The 23218-nt window shown below is 37.5% G+C and overlaps 1 protein-coding gene across 7 annotated transcripts in view; it reads right to left on the bottom strand.

Moving 5' to 3' along the window:
* ABCA8 (ATP binding cassette subfamily A member 8) overlaps nt 1–23218 on the bottom strand; it is an 85657-nt gene that overhangs the window by 26297 nt on the left and 36142 nt on the right. For all 7 annotated transcript variants that reach the window (XR_012426072.1, XR_012426073.1, XM_065531906.2 and 4 more), the window contains exons 17-20: nt 9145–9284; nt 7471–7590; nt 4792–4990; nt 4203–4369 (exon numbers count right to left, since the gene is read on the bottom strand). Coding sequence is in view for 5 of the 7 variants with exons in the window: in XM_065531906.2 (XP_065387978.1) it covers nt 4203–4369; nt 4792–4990; nt 7471–7590; nt 9145–9284 (626 nt within the window). In the remaining 2 variants the exon portion in view is untranslated. The remainder of the gene's footprint in view (nt 1–4202; nt 4370–4791; nt 4991–7470; nt 7591–9144; nt 9285–23218) is intronic.

Raw genomic sequence — 23218 nt, forward strand, 5'->3', positions numbered from 1 at the left:
CCACACTTTTATCCTCTAAATCTATAAAAATAAAAATAATAAAGAATAAAAAATGGTGAAGGTATAACTTTTTTTCCTAGATAAACAAAAATGAGGAATTTGTTACTAGCAGACTTGCCTTATAAGAAATACCTAAAACTGAAAGCAAATAACCCCAGATGGCAATTTGAATCCAAGTGAAAACGCCAAAGAGGATCAGCAAACACAACTATGTACTTATAATCGGTAGTACAAATGCATATTTCCCTCTTGTATTAACTCATTTTAAAAGCAATTGTATAATGCAGTATCATATAATTTTATTGTTGAGGCTGTAAAACATAGACATGTGAAATATTTGAAAACAATGGCACAAAGGAGGCAGGTGGAAGCCTAGCTGTACTGGAGTAAGGACATCACATAGGATGATAATATGAATTCACAGGAACAAATGAAGAGAACCAGAAACGGTAAATAAACTTAATTTCAATGAGCTACAGACTCTTTCGTCTTATATAGCTGTATTCACTCTTCCCTGTTTTGATGTTATTATTACACATATTATTACACATCTAAATGTTTTAAAACCAGCAATACATTGGTACTATTATTACTCGATATGATTTCATATCTTTTAAAGAAGCTGAGAGAAGGACAGCAAGTATGTATTTGTAGACTTTGTTACATTAATCTTAAATTTGTGTAAACTTTAAGTAGGTTAAAATAAGATGTATATTCTAGCCCCAAAACAACCCCAAGAACATAATTCAAAAATATAATAAAAAATCATTAAAAGAATTAAATCATTAAACTAGAAAGTACTCAGTGCCAAAGAAAACAGTAAAGAAGAAATAGAGGAACAAAAAAGACATGAGACTTTCAGAAAACAAACAATAAACTGGCAGATATAAATCCTACATTATTAGTAAAAATATGGTTTGTGAATAAAATAATACACACAAAAGGCATAGATTGTTAGGTTGTATTTAAAAACACTATCCAACTATATACTGCTTATAGGAGACACACACTAAATTACATTTACAGGAGACACATATTAAATTTCATTGAAACAAATAGATTGAAAGCAGAAGGTGGAACAAAAATACATCATGCAAGACAAGACCGTGGGAAAACTGGAGTGGCTCTTCTAATATTGGACAAAATAGATGAAAACAAAAAATGTTACTAGAAATAATAAGAGACATTTTCTAATGATACAAGGGTCAAAACAAGGTCAAAACAGCAGGAAGTTATAACATTTATAAACATATATGCACTTAACAGAGACTCAAAATACAAAATAGCACTGAAGAGTGAAATATACAAATTTTCACTCACAACAGCAGAAAGCATATTCTTCTCAAGTGCACAAGGAACATTCTCCAAGATGAGCTAAAGGCAAGGACATCAAACAAGCCTCAATACTTTGAAAAAAGTTGAAATTTTATAAACTATGATCTCTGACCACAGGGGAAGAATTCAAACTTCAACAACAAAATCTTAGAAAATCACAAATCTTTGGAAACGAATCTTCTCCTAAATAACCAATGAGTCAGAAAAGAAATCACAAAGGAAATTAGAAAATATTTTGAGAGAAATGAAAATTAAAACATGATATACTGAAACTTATGCTATGCAGCGAAAGCATAGCTTAGAGGGAAGTTTATAGCTGTAAACACCTATGTTAAATAAAAGAAGAAAAATCTCAAATCAGTAAGTGAAACTTCTGTGTTAAGACACTGAAAAAGAGAGGAACAAGCTAAGCACAAGGCAAACAGAAAGAAATGAAACCAAGAATATTGGTTTGGAAATGAGTGACATAGACAATAGAAAAACAATAGAGACAATTAAGCTAGAAGTTGGTTCTTTGAAAGCATCAACAAAATTGATGAACCCTTAGCTAGGATGACCAAGAAAGAGTAAAACAACATGAAAATTACTAAGATCAGGAACAAAAAGAGGGTATGAATACCAATCTTATAGATTAAAAGATAGCTACACTGGTACATTTCTACCTAATAAAGAAGAATTGTCAATCCTTCACAAGGTCTCAAAAAGAAAAAAAAATAGACGAAGTGCAGGGAACATTTGCCAACTAATTATACGCAGCAAATATTACCCTGATATCTAAAGACATTAGCATAAAATAAAACTACAGACCAATATCCCTTATGAATAGAGGTGGAAAACGTTATCAACAAAACCCTAGAAAACCAAATCCAGGAGAAAATGGAAAGGATTATACACCACGACCAAGTAGAATTTATCCTATAAATGCAAGGTTGGTTTAATGTCTGAAAATAACGTGGTATAAAACCCACATGATCATCTCAGTAGACACAGAGAAAACATTTGACAAATCCAACATCTGTTCATAATGAAAACAGACAAAATAAAAACCTAGAAAAAGACATGTCACATGCAAAAAAGCATTTAGAAACACTAGATGACACTTCAGCACTATTCTTTGTGTCATTTTAAACAGCAAAATCACCACAGAAAAAAACACATAAAAATGTGAAAAATGTAGCATGAAAGAGATTGCAAAAAAGCATTTGTTTATAGTACAAGAGCTAACACAAGAAAGCAGTGTCATTTTGTTCAATCTCAGTTGAAAATGTGTACATCAGGTGACTAAAAATGTTCACTTCTCTGAGCATATCTGTAAATATCATGAAAGTGCAACAGATATGTAGTTGGGGGTTAGCAATAAATTTCAGTGAATAGGCAAATTCTTAGATACAGAATCTGAATATGAGGACCTATGGTATCTGATAAAAGAATTTTATCTACAATATAGAAATAACACTTAGAATTCAATAAAAAATACAATCCATTTTTAAAAAAGAAAACAGACATTTCTACAAAGAAGATGTACAATTGATCAGTTATCACACGAAAAGATACTCAACATTACTGGCCATTAGCAAAATACAAATCAAAATCACAAGATACCACTTGACATACACTATGTTGCATGTAATAGAAAAAACAAAAAATAGGTGTTGGCAAACATATGCAGAAACTTGGAATCCTCAAAAATTGCTGGTGTGGGGCCAGGCACAATGGCTCACACCTATAATCCCAACACGTTGGGAGACCAAGGTGGGCAGATCACGAGGTCAAGAGATCGAGACCATCCTGGCCAACATGGTGAAACCCCGTCTCTACCAAAAATACAAAAAAAATTAGCTGGGTGTGGTGGCGCGCTCCTGTAGTCCCAGCTACTAGGGAGGCTGAGGCAGGAGAATCACTTGAATCTGGGAGGCAGAGGTTGCAGTGAGCCAAAATTATGCCACTGCACTCTAGCCTGGCCATAGAGTGATACTCTATCTCAAAAAAAAAAAAAAAAAAAAAAAGTGAATATAAAGTGGTACAGTCACTTTGAAAAACAGTTTGGCAGGTCCTTCAAAGGGTAAACATAGTTACCACGTGACTCAACAATTCTACTTTTAGGATTACACCCCAGAGAAATGAAAACATAAGTTCAAACAAAAACTTGTACATGAACATTCATAGCAGCATTTTTCATAATATCCAATTATTGGGAAAAATATATCCATCTGCTGATGAATGATAAATAAATTGTGGCATAACATCAATAAAATATTACTCAACAATAAAAATGAAGTATTAATACATAGATAAATGCTACAACACAGATCAACTTTGAAAATATGCTAAGTGAAAGAAGTCAGTCATCAAATATCAGCTATTGTATGAGTCCAGCGATATTACATGTTCAGAATAGACAAATCAATAGAAACAGAACGTAAATTTGTGATTGTTTAGGACTGGGGGGAAGGACTACACGGGAGTTATTGATATTCAGTATGGGGTTTCTTTATGGGGTGATGAAAATGTTCTAAAATGGATTGTAGTGATGGTTTCACAATTCTGTGAACACGCTAAAAACCATGGAATTGTGCATTTCAAATGGATAAATGGTATGGCATGTGAAGTATACCTTAATGAACCCGTTAAAAATGCTATTTTGGTACAAACTCTTTCATTTCGCAAGTTGCCACCAGATGTTCCTCCTTTAGAAAATATCTAATTCCTGCTTCTTTGGGGGCCTGTATTTATTATCTTTAAGTTTCATAAACTGTTTTTTTAACACATGCTGAATAACTGAAAAGCTAGTTTCTTTCATGATTATGTTTGCTAAGTACTGCTCTGAACAGTAAATGTATTTGGAAATCAAGTATCCACCATTTTACCTGTTTTATTGATGATCAGTAACTGAGTGAGAGGGTCATGTGGTTGTTGTCCAGGAGCAAGGAAATACAAATGAGGAGAAAGTTCCCAGGTGTAGCTGTTGTAATATATATTCACCATGGTATACTCCACAAGAAGAGGGCAAAATCCAGCCATTAGAATTAATAGCCTACACAGAAGAAAATTGCCAACGTGAATGCAATGTCATTTCCTAATCGAACACTCTCTGAGCAGTTTATAATGTAATGGGATAAAGAAATTATAAAAATTAAACACACAATTAACTGTCACATTTATTGAGCCATTTTGCCTTTTGCTACCTCCAAATCCAAGGTGATAAACCATAGATTTGTCCTTTGTTCATTTCCCCTGTTGCTTTCTGGCCATTGAATATCCCATTAAAATTCATGAGATATTTGTCCTTCGGAAGTCAAGATTCGACCTCTCTCCTGTGCTTCCACTGTGATGCTTTCCCTTTCTGCTGCCTAATTCACCATATTTTTGTGTTTTTTTGCTTGCCTTTATACCTTAGATTTGCTTTTTAATGCGTTGACTTAAAAAAAAAAAACCTATGGCCACTCTGATACTTACAGTGCTAAAAGAGCTTTTCTTTCATACTTTAACTTTAACAAGCGAACTCTTGCAATTGCGCAGATTTGCTGTCGCCAGAGAGCCACACCACCTATTGTCTTTCTCATCTTGTTAAGTGAAGAGAGGACTTGTTCCATCTCAACAAGCCTTTCAGTGTCATCAGCTTTTTCCACTTGTACTTCTCCCAAAATAGGAATGTCTGCAAAACATAAAATAAGCAACTCATATGTACTTTATACGGCTTACTATAGGGATTTGCTCTGGTAAGGAGATCATGATTAGGCTCTTCTGTGTTACTATAGGTATAATGTGGTTTTGCTGGTTATTGCCTTAAAATAGAGAAATAGATGAAAGATTTATTTCTTGAACAAAAGGGATAGAAAGGAGACCTTAGGTAATTTAAGGTCAAGATAAATAGGCAAGGTCTTCACAGTGCTTAGGAATGACTTGGAAAATTAGTAAAGGAAACAAATATCTTACATGTTCAATTAAGCTACAAATTGACATGCTCTGAACAGGGAGTAAACTGTAAATGGCAAGCTACAAACTGGGAGTTAGCTATAAATTGTTACTGCAGATATTTCAAAACTATTCAGTTTTGAATAGTTTCTGAGACTGCATTATTTTGTGTGTTCTCTGTAATCTCTGGATACCCAGGATACTGTCCATCGTATAATGCTAAAATAAGCCTAATATCCAACCTCAAAAAGCACACACCCGTAAATGTATAAGTACAATGACAGGACACAACAACACACTGTGAATGAAGATATAAGGATCTTAAGATAGTGGTCAAAAGTCTATTTTAAAAAGTAGTTGGGCATGTTGGTGGGCGCCTGTAGTCCCAGCTACTTGGGAGGTTGAGGCAAGAGAATGGCGTGAACCAGGGAGTAGAGCTTTCAGTGAGCCGAGATCGTGCCACTGCGCTCCAGCCTGGGCAACAGAGCGAGACTCCATCTCAAAATTAATAATAATAATAATAATAATTCAGGGATATTCTGCTTCTCATTAGTTGCAAGAGACTGTCACCTGTCTTACCAAGGGAATAAATATTAGTTATTTTTAATCCATCAGATTGGCGAGTGCACAAAGAAACCTAAAAAATCTAACATGTACAAAGGAAGGAAACATTTTTAGGGGGAGAAGTTTCCTGTGGAAGCTTTCATCTTTAGGGAAATGGCAGAAAAAGGAGAAAACCACCATAGGTAGTCTAAATGAAAGCAGCCCAGATTAAACAAATTCTATGGTTATATGTGGGCTGAAATAACTGATTAGAATCATGTGGTACCTAAGTCACAAAATGAGTTTACAGCATCTACCAACTTATTTTCATGGAGCCCTTCCTAAGTGCATAGGACCAGTACACCAGTAGCTGGGGGCAGATACTGAGAAACACGGAGAGAGAAACACAAGAAGCTGCATAGTGTCTTGAGCAAGACATCATCAGGGTTCATGGGTCTTACCTTTTGTGTAATACATTAGTCCACTAGGGTCCGGTCACTGAATGAGAGAGTGGAGAGATATATACTAATAAATAAATAAACAAAAAGTGATGGCAGGCTGAAAATCAGTGAGATTAATCGTTATCGAGATATTTGATAGTAGGGCTATGGAGAAATTAATAGAATTTTTCCAGTGCTATAATTCAAAGTCATGTCTAAGGGAAAGACCTGATTCTACCTTTAAAACATTCGAAGCTGGAAGTGGGCTGAATCTAATAAAACCTGTGCTAAAGCTCAGATACTTGCCAAATACAAATTAGATGAGTTCTGCCATCCACATCAGCATCCTCGCAGAGGAAGAGTCATGCCATTTTCTAGCCACTGTTTACCTCAGTGTTCCTGTTTTGTTAAAGTAATGTCCATGATAAAATACAAATTTCAAGACATATGAAGAAGCAGGGAAATATAACCCATACGGAAGAGGTAAAAAAATCAGAGTCAGTTACTGATAAGGGTCATCAGTCACATGGCCCACATGTTAGAATTAAAATACATGAGTTTAAAAATAACTTTGATAAATATGTTATAAGATCTACTGGAAAATATGGACACTATTGGGAGCAGATGAGAAATAGTAAAGAACTGAAACTCTAAAGAACAAATGAAAATGTTAGAATGAAAAAGTACGGTATCAGAAATAGAGAGTTTATTAGGTTCGGCTTCAAAACAGTCTGAACACAAGAGAATAAGTTACTTGTGACCTTGAAAATAGGTAGATAGATATTGTCCAATTTCTAACATAAAGAAAAAAAAAGAAAAACCTGACACCAGAGAATCTGAGATCTATGAAAAAGTATAATACATCTAATTAAGACTTTGTTCTTTATCTTTGGCCTACAGGAATTTAATAGTTTCATTTTTAAAGTATTGTTTGGGGTTCTTAAGTGTTTTAGATCTGTGGGTTCATGTTTTATATAAATTTATGATTTAGAATAAATGTTCTATCTGAAATTGCCCTTAGAAGCCTAGGGCTAATATGAGTGCAGTGAGCCTTGGATATAGAAAAATGGATTATTTTTAACTACAAGGCAATGTTGACAAGGATGTGTTTCACTTTTCCACAAGCTTGTCTAAGAAGAGCCTTAATCATGAACCCCACATTTTGTAATCCATCTTTGGAACAGTGTGCTCTTGAAACATATGCTTTTACACAGTAATTTTCATGTATTTTATTTACCTGATTCATTAATTGTTGATTTTCCTTCTAGCTTCAGGAATACTTCATTCAAAGTTGTCATGGAAACACCATAATTCTCAATTCCTAGGTCAGGATAGCTATCAAGATCCTTGTAAAGTTCTAAGGAATCCATACACAGCAGTGAATTAAAACAAGAATCGCAAGTGAACTGGAGACAATTTTTCAAACTAATAAGCACAAATCTATGAAATTATACTTGTGATATGTCAAAGACATTTGAAAATTAGCATTTAATAATAGATCAGCTTATTCTGCAAATTCTATATATTATTTTCTGTTGTACATCATGTGTTACAATCCACATATTTCTATATCAATATTAACATATTCATTTGCATTTCTAGTAAAGTTTAATCTTAGTTTTTTCTGACTTCTTTTTAAAATTTAATTAACTGCGAAACTCTGGGTTTTTCAACTCTAAGCCTAATTAATTCAAGAGTCTTTTCTAGAGAACAGATATAAATGGGAGCCACTTATGCTGTAACTGACAAAAGGAAAGGAATTGATTTTTTGAGAATTAATTGGATGGTGCAGAATCTTCTATAGTTTAGAAAATATTTGTTAAAGAGAAGTCATAGAATATAAACCATTTAAAAGTTTTCTGTTTCTAACAATGGAAGATCACAAGACCTAACAGGCAGAGAATGTGGAATTGAATCGGGGAATTTTCCTGGAATTGTGACAGTGGTTATTTCCTCTAGCAATTTTATATCTATTCATTCTTCAGTTCGTTCATCAAAAGATACCTATGCATCCGTCATTGTTCATGAAGCAATGAGCAGTACCCCAGCCTGCACGGATTTGAACTATAGTGGTTAAATTGAGCTTACATAAAAACCTAATTCTAACCCTAGGGCGATTACAGAAGTCCTGAGGCTTCGATCTCGAGCTCCTGCTTGGGCAAAAGGATAAGTTAAAAGCTTTTGTCTTGACTAGAATGCCACATACAGAAAGGTAGAAAAGAAGTAAGATTTAATATGCGCCATTCTTCATTCTACCTAAAACGTTTACAAATTTTCTTTAAATTGTTATGACTGTTAAAAAGTGCTAATTAGAGTTTGCTTAACACTTTACCTGATGATTCTAAGGAATGCTTGTGTTGTCACCATAAAATGTGTATTTGAATGAATGTATATGTCTTTGTTAACCACATATACAGCAAGGTTAATTGTTTCAACCACTAATGCGGGTCTTCATAGTGCCCCATTGTTAAGGAACAGGTTCCCTGAACAACAAACATAATTAGTACGTTTTTATGCATTAGCCTGAAAAACCCAAAGTTATTGCAAAATTCTCACCGAGAGAGAGAGCGCCACATCACAGGGCTGTTTAACGTAGTGCGTAAGCCAGAGGTTTTCTACCATTTGGGTTTGTGTACATTTATGAATACTAGAATATTATGTCACACACTGCTAGGGAAGAAGGACTAAAAGAAGCCCTCTAAAATGCCCATGCATTACAATACAACTATTAGAATATAATTCTATTTCCCACTATACAGAAAATAATTCAGTTATTGTACTATTCTTTTGATTATGTTTCAGTACCTGAGCATACTGTAAGACCTCGATAAATGTTAGTTGTAATAATAGTAATTATGATGATGATGACTATTATTTACATATTTTATTTCACAGTGTTCATATACATTACCTGGAAATTTATTTGTTCTTTCTAAGGGTAATGTATAAACAAGTTTTCCTTCACTTTTGGCTGATAATTTGGCATCAGGGATGTGCTGTTTAACAAGTGATGTTATGTTTTCCTCAACACATACTTCATTTAACTGCAAGCTGGCATTCAGAAAAAAAGACATATGTTTGACATAGTCTCCAACAGCAAGAAAATAATTAGTCTCTATAAGACAAAGAAAATCAATTAAAATCTCATGCCAGAAATAGGTCAGACAAACATGAAATAAGAGGACACAAACCCAAGAAATAAGAGGACAAAAACCCAACCAAATCATATAAATGTGATGGACAAAAGAAAAGAATGAGCTAATGAGAGTTACTGGTGAGGTTACTCAGGGGTGGTGCCCAGAGAATTCTGATATTGATTCAAGTCTCTGAAGAGAGAGTAGTCACAGACCGAAAATACCAGGGTTGCAATAGAGCAAAGGTCAGGACTATGCAAAATGGATAACGTAGCAGATGATGTTCAGTTTTACGTTGACTAAATAGAATTGTTGTATTGCTTCAAAAGAACAGGAGATTTGTGATAAGTATAGATGCCAAACAGTTTCAGTTATTCAGTTTAGACATCCAATGCAAATTTACTAAGTTCTTAGTATGTGACAAACGTCATACTAAGTGCAGAGGATACAATGTTGACTAAAACAGCATTATTCTGCTCTTATGGAGTTGATTGTCTAGTGGGGGAGACAGGAAGAAAACATGTAGACAACTAGATGAGTAAAATAATTATCAATAGTAGTAAGTGCTATGAAGGAAAGTGGATTATAGACAGAAACTAATAATGAATGAATATGGGTTTGCTTTTCTTGTAATGCTAAGCCCAGAACTTTGACTAAGGACAAAGAATCATTGAGAAAATCAGTTTATCCATTGAAAAACACCACAGCTATTTCTCCATTATAGAGAAACAGACAAACACAATAATCTATTAATTAAGGTTATAAAGTATACAGTGGGCAAAATATCAGTAGTGACTTGGCTTTGAAATATAGTTTTGGCATTTGGAATGTGTTATTCAACTTACCTAAACAGTTACTTTATTAGAGGACTGGAATAATGATTCCTAGCACCTAGGGTTATTCTAACAACTGAATAATAGCAATGTTTATCCTTAGCCCTTAAAAATGATAGCAATTTTATTTGACCAAATGCATAAGTCAAAAATTATTCCACTGACACATAAGGCATGTATGAACGTAAAAAATATATGCTATTTTTTAGAAGTAGTGAAATCCACGGAAGGAATGATGCAAAAAATGTCATAGTTGTTTTCCATGACGCTGACTCCTGAAATGAAAACAATTTAAGAAATATTCCTTGGCCACTTGTAGGAATTGTGCTGAGTGCTAGGGGGGAATGAATGAATCATGTAGAAAGTCATTCCTTGAGGAGCCTACAGCTTGAAAGGGGAGGTTATAAAACTTTTCCTGTAAAATGTGTACTAGATAGTACATTTTCTAGGCTTTATAGACTATTAGGACTCTGTTGAAACTCTTCCACTCTGCTGTTGTAATGTGGAGGCAGCCAGAGCAGTGTGTAAAAGAATGGGCATGACTGGGCTCCAACCAAACTATATTTACAGGAAGAGGAAGTAGGCTGGATGTGGCTCATGAGTTATAGTTTGTTGACCCTTTGATTAGAAGAAAATAAGGCAATTGCACAAATAGGAGTCCATGAAGGGACTCGCAAATTGGGCGGGGATCCTGACTAGCACTTTTTATTTTGAGAACATGTTATGTTTCCATGCAACGTGCCAGGCAGTCTCTTATTTATTTTTCTATAACCTTTACTTGTAAGTAGGAATTGCTACTCTCACTTTGTAGGTGAAAACACTGAATTTCAGATAGTTTAATTAATTTCCAAGAAGAGATTCAAGCAAAGTGCTATAAGAAAAAAAAAAATCGGGACATTACACAGAAGTGGAAGATTAATAAACTCTACGTGAGATATTTTTCAAATAACTTTCTAGGACTTAAACAAGTGCAGATGAGTTAAGGAAACTGTCATCCTACTTTCTTTGTCTTGTCATCATATGTTTGTTTTCTTTCTTAAGTATAGATGGTATAAATTTACAAAAACAACCAATCATATAACAAAAAGTAGTTAAAAATATGGATTTGACTACTAGATTTAGAAGTTAAAAATATTCAGGTTCAATTTCTGATTCCAGCACTTCTTAACGTAGGGAGTTTGTAATTTCATCCATAAAGTAAAAGTAACAACACTTCTATTTTAAACAATAGAAGATTTAGGAGGGGAAATAGAGCAAGGTGGCCAGATAGAACCCTCCAGAAATCCCCCCCCCCCCTCTGCAGGAACACCAAATTGAACAACTATCCACACAAGGAAGCACCTTCATAAGAACAAAAAATCAGGTTAGCAATCATAGTGGTTTTAACATCATATAAGGAAAGAAGCACTGGAGAGGATAGCAAAGACAGGCTTGAATTACTGACACAACTTCCCATCCCTGGCAGCAGCTGTGTGGCACAGAGAGAGAATGTTGTACGCTTGTGGGAGGGACAGGACAGTGATTGTGGGACTTTGCATTGGAACTCAGTGTTGCCTGTCATGGTGAAAAGCAATGTAGGGCAGAATTCAGCCAGTGCCCACACAGGGAACATTTAGACCAGCCTTAGCCAGAGGGGAATCATTCATCCCACTACTGTGGACTAAAGTGCTCTGGGGATCGAAACAAATTTAGGACCACAGGGACTGCAATTCCTGGGCAAGTCTTGATGCTGTTCTGGGCTCAAAGCCAATGGACTTGGGGTGCAAAAGACCTAGAGAGACACCAGCTGGAGCAGCCAAGGGAGTGCCTGCTTCACTCTTCCCCCAACACCAGACAGCGCAGCTCACTGTTCCAGGGGAGACTCCCTCCTTCTGTTGAGGAGAGGAGAGAGGAGTAAATAGGATTTTGTTCTGCAACTTCCATACAAGCTCAGCCACAGCAGAACAGGACACCAGGCAGAGTTCTGAGGACCCTATTCCAGGCCCTTGCTCCCAGATGACATTTTTAGACATACCCTAGGCCAGAAGGGAACCTACTGCCTTGAAGAAAAAGACCCAGTTCTGGCAGAATTCATCACCTCCTGACTAAAGAACTTTCGGGCCTTGAATAAACACCAGCAGTAGCCAGGCAGTATTTGCCACAGGCCTTGGGTGAGGCCCAGGGCTCTGCTGGCTTCAGGTTTGACTTAGCACATTCCCAGCTGTGATGGCCCTGGGGAGAGACTTTCTGCCTGAGGAAAAGAGAGGAAAGAGTAAAGGGGACTTTGTCTTGCAGCTTAGGTACCACAGTAGAGTAGAGAGCACCCAGGTGGACTCCTGGGGTCCTGGATTCTAGGCCTTGGCTCCTGGATGGCATTTCTGGACTTGCCCTAGGCCAGAGGGGAGCCCACTGCCCTGAAGAGAGCTACCCAGAACTGGCAGCATGTACTACAAGCTGCCTGAAGGCCCTTGGGCCTTGAGTGAACATCAGTGGTAGCCAGGCAGTACTCACTGTAGGCCTGAGGCAGTGGTGACTATGGGGAGAGACTCCTTCTCCTTGAGGAGTGGGAAGAGTGGGAAGACTTTGTCTTCTGGTTTGGGTGTCAGCTCAGCTGCAGCAGAATACAGTGCCATGTGGATTCCTAAGATTTCTGACTCCAGGTACTTGCTCCCAGATGGCATTTCTAGACCCACCCTGGGCCATGGGGAAGCTTGCCACCATAAAGGGAAGGACACAAGCCTGGCTGTATTTGCCACCTGCTGCCTGAAGAGCCCTTGGGCTTAAAGTGAACACTGCCGGTAGCCAGGCAGTGGTCGTTGCGGGCCTTGGGAAAGACCCAGTGCTGTATTGGCTTTAGATCTGACCCAGCATAATCCTAGTGGTGGTGGTCACAGGAGTGCTTGTGTCACCCCTCTGCCAGCTCCAGACAACTCAATACACACACACACACACACAAACAAACACACACATGCACACACTCCATTTGGAGAAAGTTAAGGGAAGAGAACAAAAGTCTCTGCCTGGTAATCCAAAAAATTCTCCAAGAACACCAAAGTGGTACCTCTAAGAGTCTGCAAGAATCACAATGTTACTGGGTTTGAGGGTGCCCCGTAGTGCTGATACAGCTGCAATGACCAAAGACTTAGACCATAACGTTCTATTCCCTTTGAATACTTGGAAAGCCTTCCCAAGAAGGATGGGTACAAACAAGCCCAGACTGTGACCTAACTCCTCAATGCTCAGACATTGATGAACATCCACAAGCATCAAGACTATCCAAAAAAACATGACCTCACCAAATGACTAAATAAGGTACCAGGGACCCATACCAGAGTGACAAAGATACGTGACTTTTCAGACAGATAATTCAAAATAGTTGTTTTGAGGAAGTTCAAATAAATTTAAGATAACACAGAGAAGGGACTCAGAATCCTATCAGATAAATTTAACAAAGAGATTGAAATAATGTCTAAAAATCAAGCAGAAATTCTGGAGCTAAAATATCAATTGACATACTGAAGAATGTATCAAAGTCTCTCAATAGCAGAATTGATCAACCAGAAGAATCAATGAGCTTGAAGACAGGCTATTTGAAAATACTCAGAAGAGGGGGCGGAGCAAGATGGCCGAATAGGAACAGCTCCAGTCTCCAATTCCCAGCGCGAGCGACACAGAAGACCAGTGATTTCTGCATTTTCAACTGAGGTACTGGGTTCATCTCACTGGGGAGTGCCGGACGATCGGTGCTGGTCAGCTGCTGCAGCCCGACCAGCGAGAGCTGAAGCAGGGCGAGGCATCGCCTCACCTGGGAAGCGCAAGGGGGAAGGGAATCCCTTTTCCTAGCCAGGGGAACTGAGACACACAACACCTGGAAAATCGGGTAACTCCCACCCCAATACTGCGCTTTAAGCAAACAGGCACACCAGGAGATCATATCCCACACCTGGCCGGGAGGGTCCCACGCCCACGGAGCCTCCCTCATTGCTAGCACAGCAGTCTGTGATCTACCGGCAAGGCAGCAGCGAGGCTGGGGGAGGGGCGCCCGCCATTGCTGAGGCTTAAGTAGGTAAACAAAGCTGCTGGGAAGCTCGAACTGGGTGGAGCTCACAGCAGCTCAAGGAAACCTGCCTGTCTCTGTAGACTCCACCTCTGGGGACAGGGCACAGTAAACAATAACAAAAGCAGCAGAAACCTCTGCAGATGCAAACGACTCTGTCTGACAGCTTTGAAGAGAGCAGTGGATCTCCCAACACGGAGGTTGAGATCTGAGAAGGGACAGACTCCCTGCTCAAGTGGGTCCCTGACCCCTGAGTAGCCTAACTGGGAGACATCCCCCACTAGGGGCAGTCTGACACCCCACACCTCACAGGGTGGATTACACCCCTGAGAGGAAGCTTCCAAAGCAAGAATCAGACAGGTACACTCGCTGTTCAGAAATATTCTATCTTCTGCAGCCTCTGCTGCTGATACCCAGGCAAACAGGGTCTGGAGTGGACCTCAAGCAATCTCCAACAGACCTACAGCTGAGGGTCCTGACTGTTAGAAGGAAAACTATCAAACAGGAAGGACACCTACACCAAAACCCCATCAGTACATCACCATCATCAAAGACCAGAGGCAGATAAAACCACAAAGATGGGGAAAAAGCAGGGCAGAAAAGCTGGAAATTCAAAAAATAAGAGCGCATCTCCCCCGGCAAAGGAGCGCAGCTCATCGCCAGCAACGGATCAAAGCTGGACGGAGAATGACTTTGACGAGATGAGAGAAGAAGGCTTCAGTCCATCAAATTTCTCAGAGCTAAAGGAGGAATTACGTACCCAGTGCAAAGAAACTAAAAATCTTGAAAAAAAAGTGGAAGAATTGATGGCTAGAGTAATTAATGCAGAGAAGGTCATAAACGAAATGAAAGAGATGAAAACCATGACACGAGAAATACGTGACAAATGCACAAGCTTCAGTAACCGACTCGATCAACTGGAAGAAAGAGTATCAGCGATTGAGGATCAAATGAATGAAATGAAGCGAGAAGAGAAACCAAAAGAAAAAAGAAGAAAAAGAAATGAACAAAGCCTGCAAGAAGTATGGGATTATGTAAAAAGACCAAATCTACGTCTGATTGGGGTGCCTGAAAGTGAGGGGGAAAATGGAACCAAGTTGGAAAACACTCTTCAGGATATCATCCAGGAGAACTTCCCCAACCTAGTAGGGCAGGCCAACATTCAAATCCAGGAAATACAGAGAACGCCACAAAGATACTCCTTGAGAAGAGCAACTCCAAGACACATAATTGCCAGATTCACCAAAGTTGAAATGAAGGAAAAAATCTTAAGGGCAGCCAGAGAGAAAGGTCGGGTTACCCACAAAGGGAAGCCCATCAGACTAACAGCAGATCTCTCGGCAGAAACTCTCCAAGCCAGAAGAGAGTGGGGGCCAATATTCAACATTCTTAAAGAAAAGAATTTTAAACCCAGAATTTCATATCCAGCCAAACTAAGTTTCATAAGTGAAGGAGAAATAAAATCCTTTACAGATAAGCAAATGCTTAGAGATTTTGTCACCACTAGGCCTGCCTTACAAGAGACCCTGAAGGAAGCACTAAACATGGAAAGGAACAACCGGTACCAGCCATTGCAAAAACATGCCAAAATGTAAAGACCATCGAGGCTAGGAAGAAACTGCATCAACTAACGAGCAAAATAACCAGTTAATATCATAATGGCAGGATCAAGTTCACACATAACAATATTAACCTTAAATGTAAATGGACTAAATGATCCAATTAAAAGACACAGACTGGCAAACTGGATAAAGAGTCAAGACCCATCAGTCTGCTGTATTCAGGAGACCCATCTCACATGCAGAGACATACATAGGCTCAAAATAAAGGGATGGAGGAAGATTTACCAAGCAAATGGAGAACAAAAAAAAGCAGGGGTTGCAATACTAGTCTCTGATAAAACAGACTTTAAACCATCAAAGATCAAAAGAGACAAAGAAGGCCATTACATAATGGTAAAGGGATCAATTCAACAGGAAGAGCTAACTATCCTAAATATATATGCACCCAATACAGGAGCTTCCAGATTCATAAAGCAAGTCCTTAGAGACTTACAAAGAGACTTAGACTCCCATACAATAATAATGGGAGACTTCAACACTCCACTGTCAACATTAGACAGATCAACGAGACAGAAAGTTAACAAGGATATCCAGGAATTGAACTCATCTCTGCAGCAAGCAGACCTAATAGACATCTATAGAACTCTCCACCCCAAATCAACAGAATATACATTCTTCTCAGCACCACATCGTACTTACTCCAAAATTGACCACGTAATTGGAAGTAAAGCACTCCTCAGCAAATGTACAAGAACAGAAATTATAACAAACGGTCTCTCAGACCACAGTGCAATCAAACTAGAACTCAGAACTAAGAAACTCAATCAAAACCGCTCAACTACATGGAAACTGAACAACCTGCTCCTGAATGACTACTGGGTACATAACGAAATGAAGGCAGAAATAAAGATGTTCTTTGAAACCAATGAGAACAAAGATACAACATACCAGAATCTCTGGGACACATTTAAAGCAGTGTGTAGAGGGAAATTTATAGCACTAAATGCCCACAAGAGAAAGCAGGAAAGATCTAAAATTGACACTCTAACATCGCAATTAAAAGAACTAGAGAAGCAAGAGCAAACACATTCGAAAGCTAGCAGAAGGCAAGAAATAACTAAGATCAGAGCAGAACCGAAGGAGATAGAGACACAAAAAACCCTCCAAAAAATCAATGAATCCAGGAGTTGGTTTTTTGAAAAGATCAACAAAATTGACAGACCACTAGCAAGACTAATAAAGAAGAAAAGAGAGAAGAATCAAATCGATGCAATTAAAAATGATAAAGGGGATATCACCACCTACCCCACAGAAATACAAACTACCATCAGAGAATACTATAAACACCTCTACGCAAATAAACTGGAAAATCTAGAAGAAATGGATAATTTCCTGGACACTTACACTCTTCCAAGACTAAACCAGGAAGAAGTTGAATCCCTGAATAGACCAATAGTAGGCTCTGAAATTGCGGCAATAATTAATAGCCTACCAACCAAAAAAAGTCCAGGACCAGATGGATTCACAGCTGAAGTCTACCAGAGGTACAAGGAGGAGTTGGTACCATTCCTTCTGAAACTATTCCAATCAATAGAAAAAGAGGGAATCCTCCCTAACTCATTTTATGAGGCCAACATCATCCTGATACCAAAGCCTGGCAGAGACACAACAAAAGAGAGACTTTTAGACCAATATCCCTGATGAACATCGATGCAAAAATCCTCAATAAAATACTGGCAAACCGGATTCAGCAACACATCAAAAAGCTTATCCACCATGATCAAGTGGGCTTCATCCCTGGGATGCAAGGCTGGTTCAACATTCACAAATCAATAAACATAATCCAGCATATAAACAGAACCAAAGACAAGAACCACATGATTATCTCAATAGATGCAGAAAAGGCTTTTGACAAAATTCAACAGCCCTTCATGCTAAAAACGCTCAATAAATTCGGTATTGATGGAACGTACCTCAAAATAATAAGAGCTATTTATGACAAACCCACAGCCAATATCATACTGAATGGGCAAAAACTGGAAAAATTCCCTTTGAAAACTGGCACAAGACAGGGATGCCCTCTCTCACCACTCCTATTCAACATAGTGTTGGAAGTTCTGGCTAGGGCAATTAGGCAAGAGAAAGAAATCAAGGATATTCAGTTAGGAAAAGAAGAAGTCAAATTGTCCCTGTTTGCAGATGACATGATTGTATATTTAGAAAACCCCATTGTCTCAGCCCAAAATCTCCTTAAGCTGATAAGCAACTTCAGCAAAGTCTCAGGATACAAAATTAATGTGCAAAAATCACAAGCATTCTTATACACCAGTAACAGACAAACACAGAGCCAAATCATGAATGAACTTCCTTTCACAATTGCTTCAAAGAGAATAAAATACCTAGGAATCCAACTTACAAGGGATGTAAAGGACCTCTTCAAGGAGAACTACAAACCACTGCTCAGTGAAATAAAAGAGGACACAAACAAATGGAAGAACATACCATGCTCATGGATAGGAAGAATCAATATCGTGAAAATGGCCATACTGCCCAAGGTAATTTATAGATTCAATGCCATCCCCATCAAGCTACCAATGAGTTTCTTCACAGAATTGGAAAAAACTGCTTTAAAGTTCATATGGAACCAAAAGAGAGCCCGCATCTCCAAGACAATCCTAAGTCAAAAGAACAAAGCTGGAGGCATCACGCTACCTGACTTCAAACTATACTACAAGGCTACAGTAACCAAAACAGCATGGTACTGGTACCAAAACAGAGATATAGACCAATGGAACAGAACAGAGTCCTCAGAAATAATACCACACATCTACAGCCATCTGATCTTTGACAAACCTGAGAGAAACAAGCAATGGGGAAAGGATTCCCTATTTAATAAATGGTGCTGGGAAAATTGGCTAGCCATAAGTAGAAAGCTGAAACTGGATCCTTTCCTTACTCTTTATACGAAAATTAATTCAAGATGGATTAGAGACTTAAATGTTAGACGTAATACCATAAAAATCCTAGAGGAAAACCTAGGTAGTACCATTCAGGACATAGGCATGGGCAAAGACTTCATGTCTAAAACACCAAAAGCAACGGCAGCAAAAGCCAAAATTGACAAATGGGATCTCATTAAACTAAAGAGCTTCTGCACAGCAAAAGAAACTACCATCAGAGTGAACAGGCAACCTACAGAATGGGAGAAAATTTTTGCAATCTACTCATCTGACAAAGGGCTAATATCCAGAACCTACAAAGAACTCAAACAAATTTACAAGAAAAAAACAAACAACCCCATCAAAAAGTGGGCAAAGGATATGAGCAGACATTTCTCAAAAGAAGACATTCATACAGCCAACAGACACATGAAAAAATGCTCATCATCACTGGCCATCAGAGAAATGCAAATCAAAACCACAATGAGGTACTATCTCACACCAGTTAGAATGGCGATCATTAAAAAGTCAGGAAACAACAGGTGCTGGAGAGGATGTGGAGAAATAGGAACACTTTTACACTGTTGGTGGGATTGTAAACTAGTTCAACCATTATGGAAAACAGTATGGCGATTCCTCAAGGATCTAGAACTAGATGTACCATATGACCCAGCCATCCCATTACTGGGTATATACCCAAAGGATTATAAATTATGCTGCTATAAAGACACATGCACACGTATGTTTATTGCAGCACTATTCACAATAGCAAAGACTTGGAATCAACCCAAATGTCCATCAGTGACAGATTGGATTAAGAAAATGTGGCACATATACACCATGGAATACTATGCAGCCATCAAAAAGGATGAGTTTGTGTCCTTTGTAGGGACATGGATGCAGCTGGAAACCATCATTCTCAGCAAACTATCACAAGAACAGAAAACCAAACGCCGCATGTTCTCACTCATAGGTGGGAACTGAACAATGAGATCACTTGGACTCAGGAAGGGGAACATCACACACCGGGGCCTATCATGGGGAGGGGGGAGGGGGGAGGGATTGCATTGGGAGTTATACCTGATGTAAATGACGAGTTGATGGGTGCTGACGAGTTGATGGGTGCAGCACACCAACATGGCACAAGTATACATATGTAACAAACCTGCACGTTATGCACATGTACCCTAGAATAATAATAATAATAAAAAATAAATTTAAAAAAAAAAGAAGGAAAAAAAAAAGAAAAAAAAAGAAAATACTCAGAAGAGACAAAAGACAAAAGAATTAAAAAGAATGAAGCATGCCTACAAGATCTAACAAATAGCCTCCAGAGGGCAAGTATAAGAGTCATTGGCCTTAAGGAGGAGATAAAGAGATAAGGATAGAAAGTTTATTCAAGGGATAATAACAGAGAACATTCCATGCAAATAGAAAACAAAAAAGAGCAGAAATAGATATCTTTATGTTAGACAAAGTGGAGTTCAAGACAAAAACCATTAAAAGAGAAAAAGAATGTCACTACATAATGATAAAAGGGTCAATTCAGTAAGAAGATACAACAATTGTAAATATATGTGCACCCAACACTGGAGCACCCAGATATGTAATGCAAATGTGATTAAGGCTAAAGGCAGACAGACAGAGAGAGAGAGAGAGAGAGAGAGAGAGAGAGACCCAATATAATAATAGCTGGAGTCTTCAACACACTACTTTCAGCACTGGACAGATGATCCAGACTGAAAATCAAAGACATTGGACTTAATGTGCACTATAGACCAAATGGACCTAATAAATAATTACAGAATATTTTATCCAATGGCTGTGGAATACACAGTCTTCTCCTTAGCACATGGATCATTCTCAAGGATAGACGATATGCTAGCCACAAAACAAGACTTAATTTTGTTTTTCAAATTGAAATTATACCAAATAGCTTCTCTGACCACAATAGAATAAAACTAGAAAGCAATACAAGAGGAACTTTGGAAACTATACAAACACATGGAAATTAAATAATATGTGTTAGAATGACCAGTGGGTCAAGGAAGAAATTAAAAAGGAAATTGAAAACTTTATTGAAACAAATGAAAATGGAAACACAACATGCCAAAACCAATGGAATACAGTGGAAGCATTACTAAATGGAGAATTTATAGCAACAAGTGCTTATATCAAAAAGACAGAAAAACTTCAAATGAACAACCTAACGACATTTCTTAAAGAATTAGAGAAGCAAGAGAAACCAAACCCAAAAGTCACAGAATAAAAGAAATAATAAACATCAGAGCAGAAATAAATAAAATTGAAATGAAATAAACAATACAAAAAGTTGAAAAGTTTGAAAAGTTAAACAAAATGGACTAACTTTTAGCCAGACTAAAAAAAAAAAAAAAAAGAGCAAAGACAAAAATAAATAAAATCAGAGGTAAATAGGAGAAATAACAATTGATGCTGCAGAAATTCGAATGATCATTAGTGGCTACTGTGAGCAACTGTATGTCAATAAATTAGAACACCTAGGAGAAATGGACAAATTCCTAGACACGTACAGTCTACCAAGATTGAACCATGAAGAAATCCAAAACCTGAACATACCAATAACAACTAACAAGATTAAAGCCATAATAAAAAGTCTTCCAGCAGAGAAAAGCAAGGAACCTAATAGCTTCACTGCTGAATTCTACCAAATAGTTAAAGAATAACTAATACCAATCCTACTCAAAATTATTCTGAAAAATAGAGGAGGAGGGGATACTTTGAAACTCATTCTATGAGGCCAGTATTGCCCTGATCACTAAAGACACATCAAAAAAAAGAAAACTACAGGCCAATACTACTGGAATATTGATGTGAAAATCCTCATCAAAATACTAGCAAACTGAATTCAACAACACATTAAAAAGATCATTCATCTTGGTCACGGTTGGATTTATCCCAGAGATTCAAGGATGGTTCAGTGTATGGAAATCAATGTGAGACATCATATCAACAGAATAAAGGGCAAAAAAGATATGATCACTTCAACTGATGCTGAAAAAGCAATTAATAAAATTCAACATCTCTTCATGATAAAACCCTCGAAAAGCTGGGTGTAGAAGGAACGTGTCTCAACAAAATAAAAGCCGTATATGGCAAACCTACAGATAGTATCATACTCATTGGGGGAAAGCCTTTTCTCTAAGATCTGGAACAGAACAATTATGCCCACTTTTACCATTGTTATTCAACATAGTACTGGAAGTCCTAGCTGTGGCAATCAGATAAGAGGCAGAAAAAAAGGGCATCCAAAATGGAAAGGAAGAAATCAAATCATCCTTGTGGGCAAATGATATGATCTTATATTTGAAAAATCCTAAAAACTATACCAAAAAGCTATTAGAACTGATAAACAAAGTCAGTAAAGTTGCAGGTTACAAAATCAATATACGAAAATCAATAGCATTTCTATATGCTAACGCGAGCTAGCTGAAAAAGAAATCAAGAAAGTAATCCCATTGACAATAGCTACAAATAAAATAAGATATCTAGTGATAAACTTAACCAAAGAAGTAAAAGATCTCTATAGTGAAAACCATAAAACATTGATGGAAGAAATTGAAGAGGACACAAAAAAGGAAACATATTCTATGCTCATGGGTTGGAAGAATCCGTATTGTTAAAATGTTCATACTACCCAAAGCAATCTACTTATTCAACACAATCTCTATCAAAATACCAATGACATTCTTCACAGAATAAAAAACAAACTGCTATTTATATGGAACCACAAACGGCCCAGAATAGACAAAGCCATTCTCAGCAAAAATAACAAAACTGAAGGAATCACATCATCTGACTTCAAATTATACTACAGAGTTATAATAACCAAAACAGCATGGTACTGGCATAAAAACAGACACATAGACCAATGGAACAGAATAGAGTATGCAGAAATAAATCCATACATCTACAGTAAACTCATTTTCAACAAAGGAGCAGGAACATACCTTGGGGAAAGTCTCTTCAATAAATGGTGCTAAGAAAACTGGATATCCATATGCAGAAGAATGAAACTAGACTCCTATCTCTCACTGTTTACAGATATCAAATCCAAATGGATTAAAGACTTAATTATAAGTCCTCAACCTAGGAAACTACTACAAGAAAACATTGGGGAAACTTCCCAGGGCGTTGATCTGGATAAAGATTTCTCTACCCCACAAGCAGAGGTGACCAAAGCTAAAATGGACAAATGAAATTACATCAAGTTAAAAAGCTTCTGCACGACAAAGCAAACAATCAGTCAAGTAAAGAGACAACTCATAGAGTAGGAGAAAATATTTCCAAACTATCCATCTAACAAGTGATTAATAATCAGACTATATAAAGAGCTCAAACAACTTAATAGGAAAAAATCTAATAATCCAATTCAAAATGGACAAAATATCTGAATAGATAGTTCTCAAAAGAAGACATACAAATGACAAACAGGCATATGA

The sequence above is a fragment of the Macaca fascicularis genome, chromosome 16 (genome assembly GCF_037993035.2).
Source record: "Macaca fascicularis isolate 582-1 chromosome 16, T2T-MFA8v1.1".
NCBI lineage: Eukaryota > Metazoa > Chordata > Mammalia > Primates > Cercopithecidae > Macaca > Macaca fascicularis.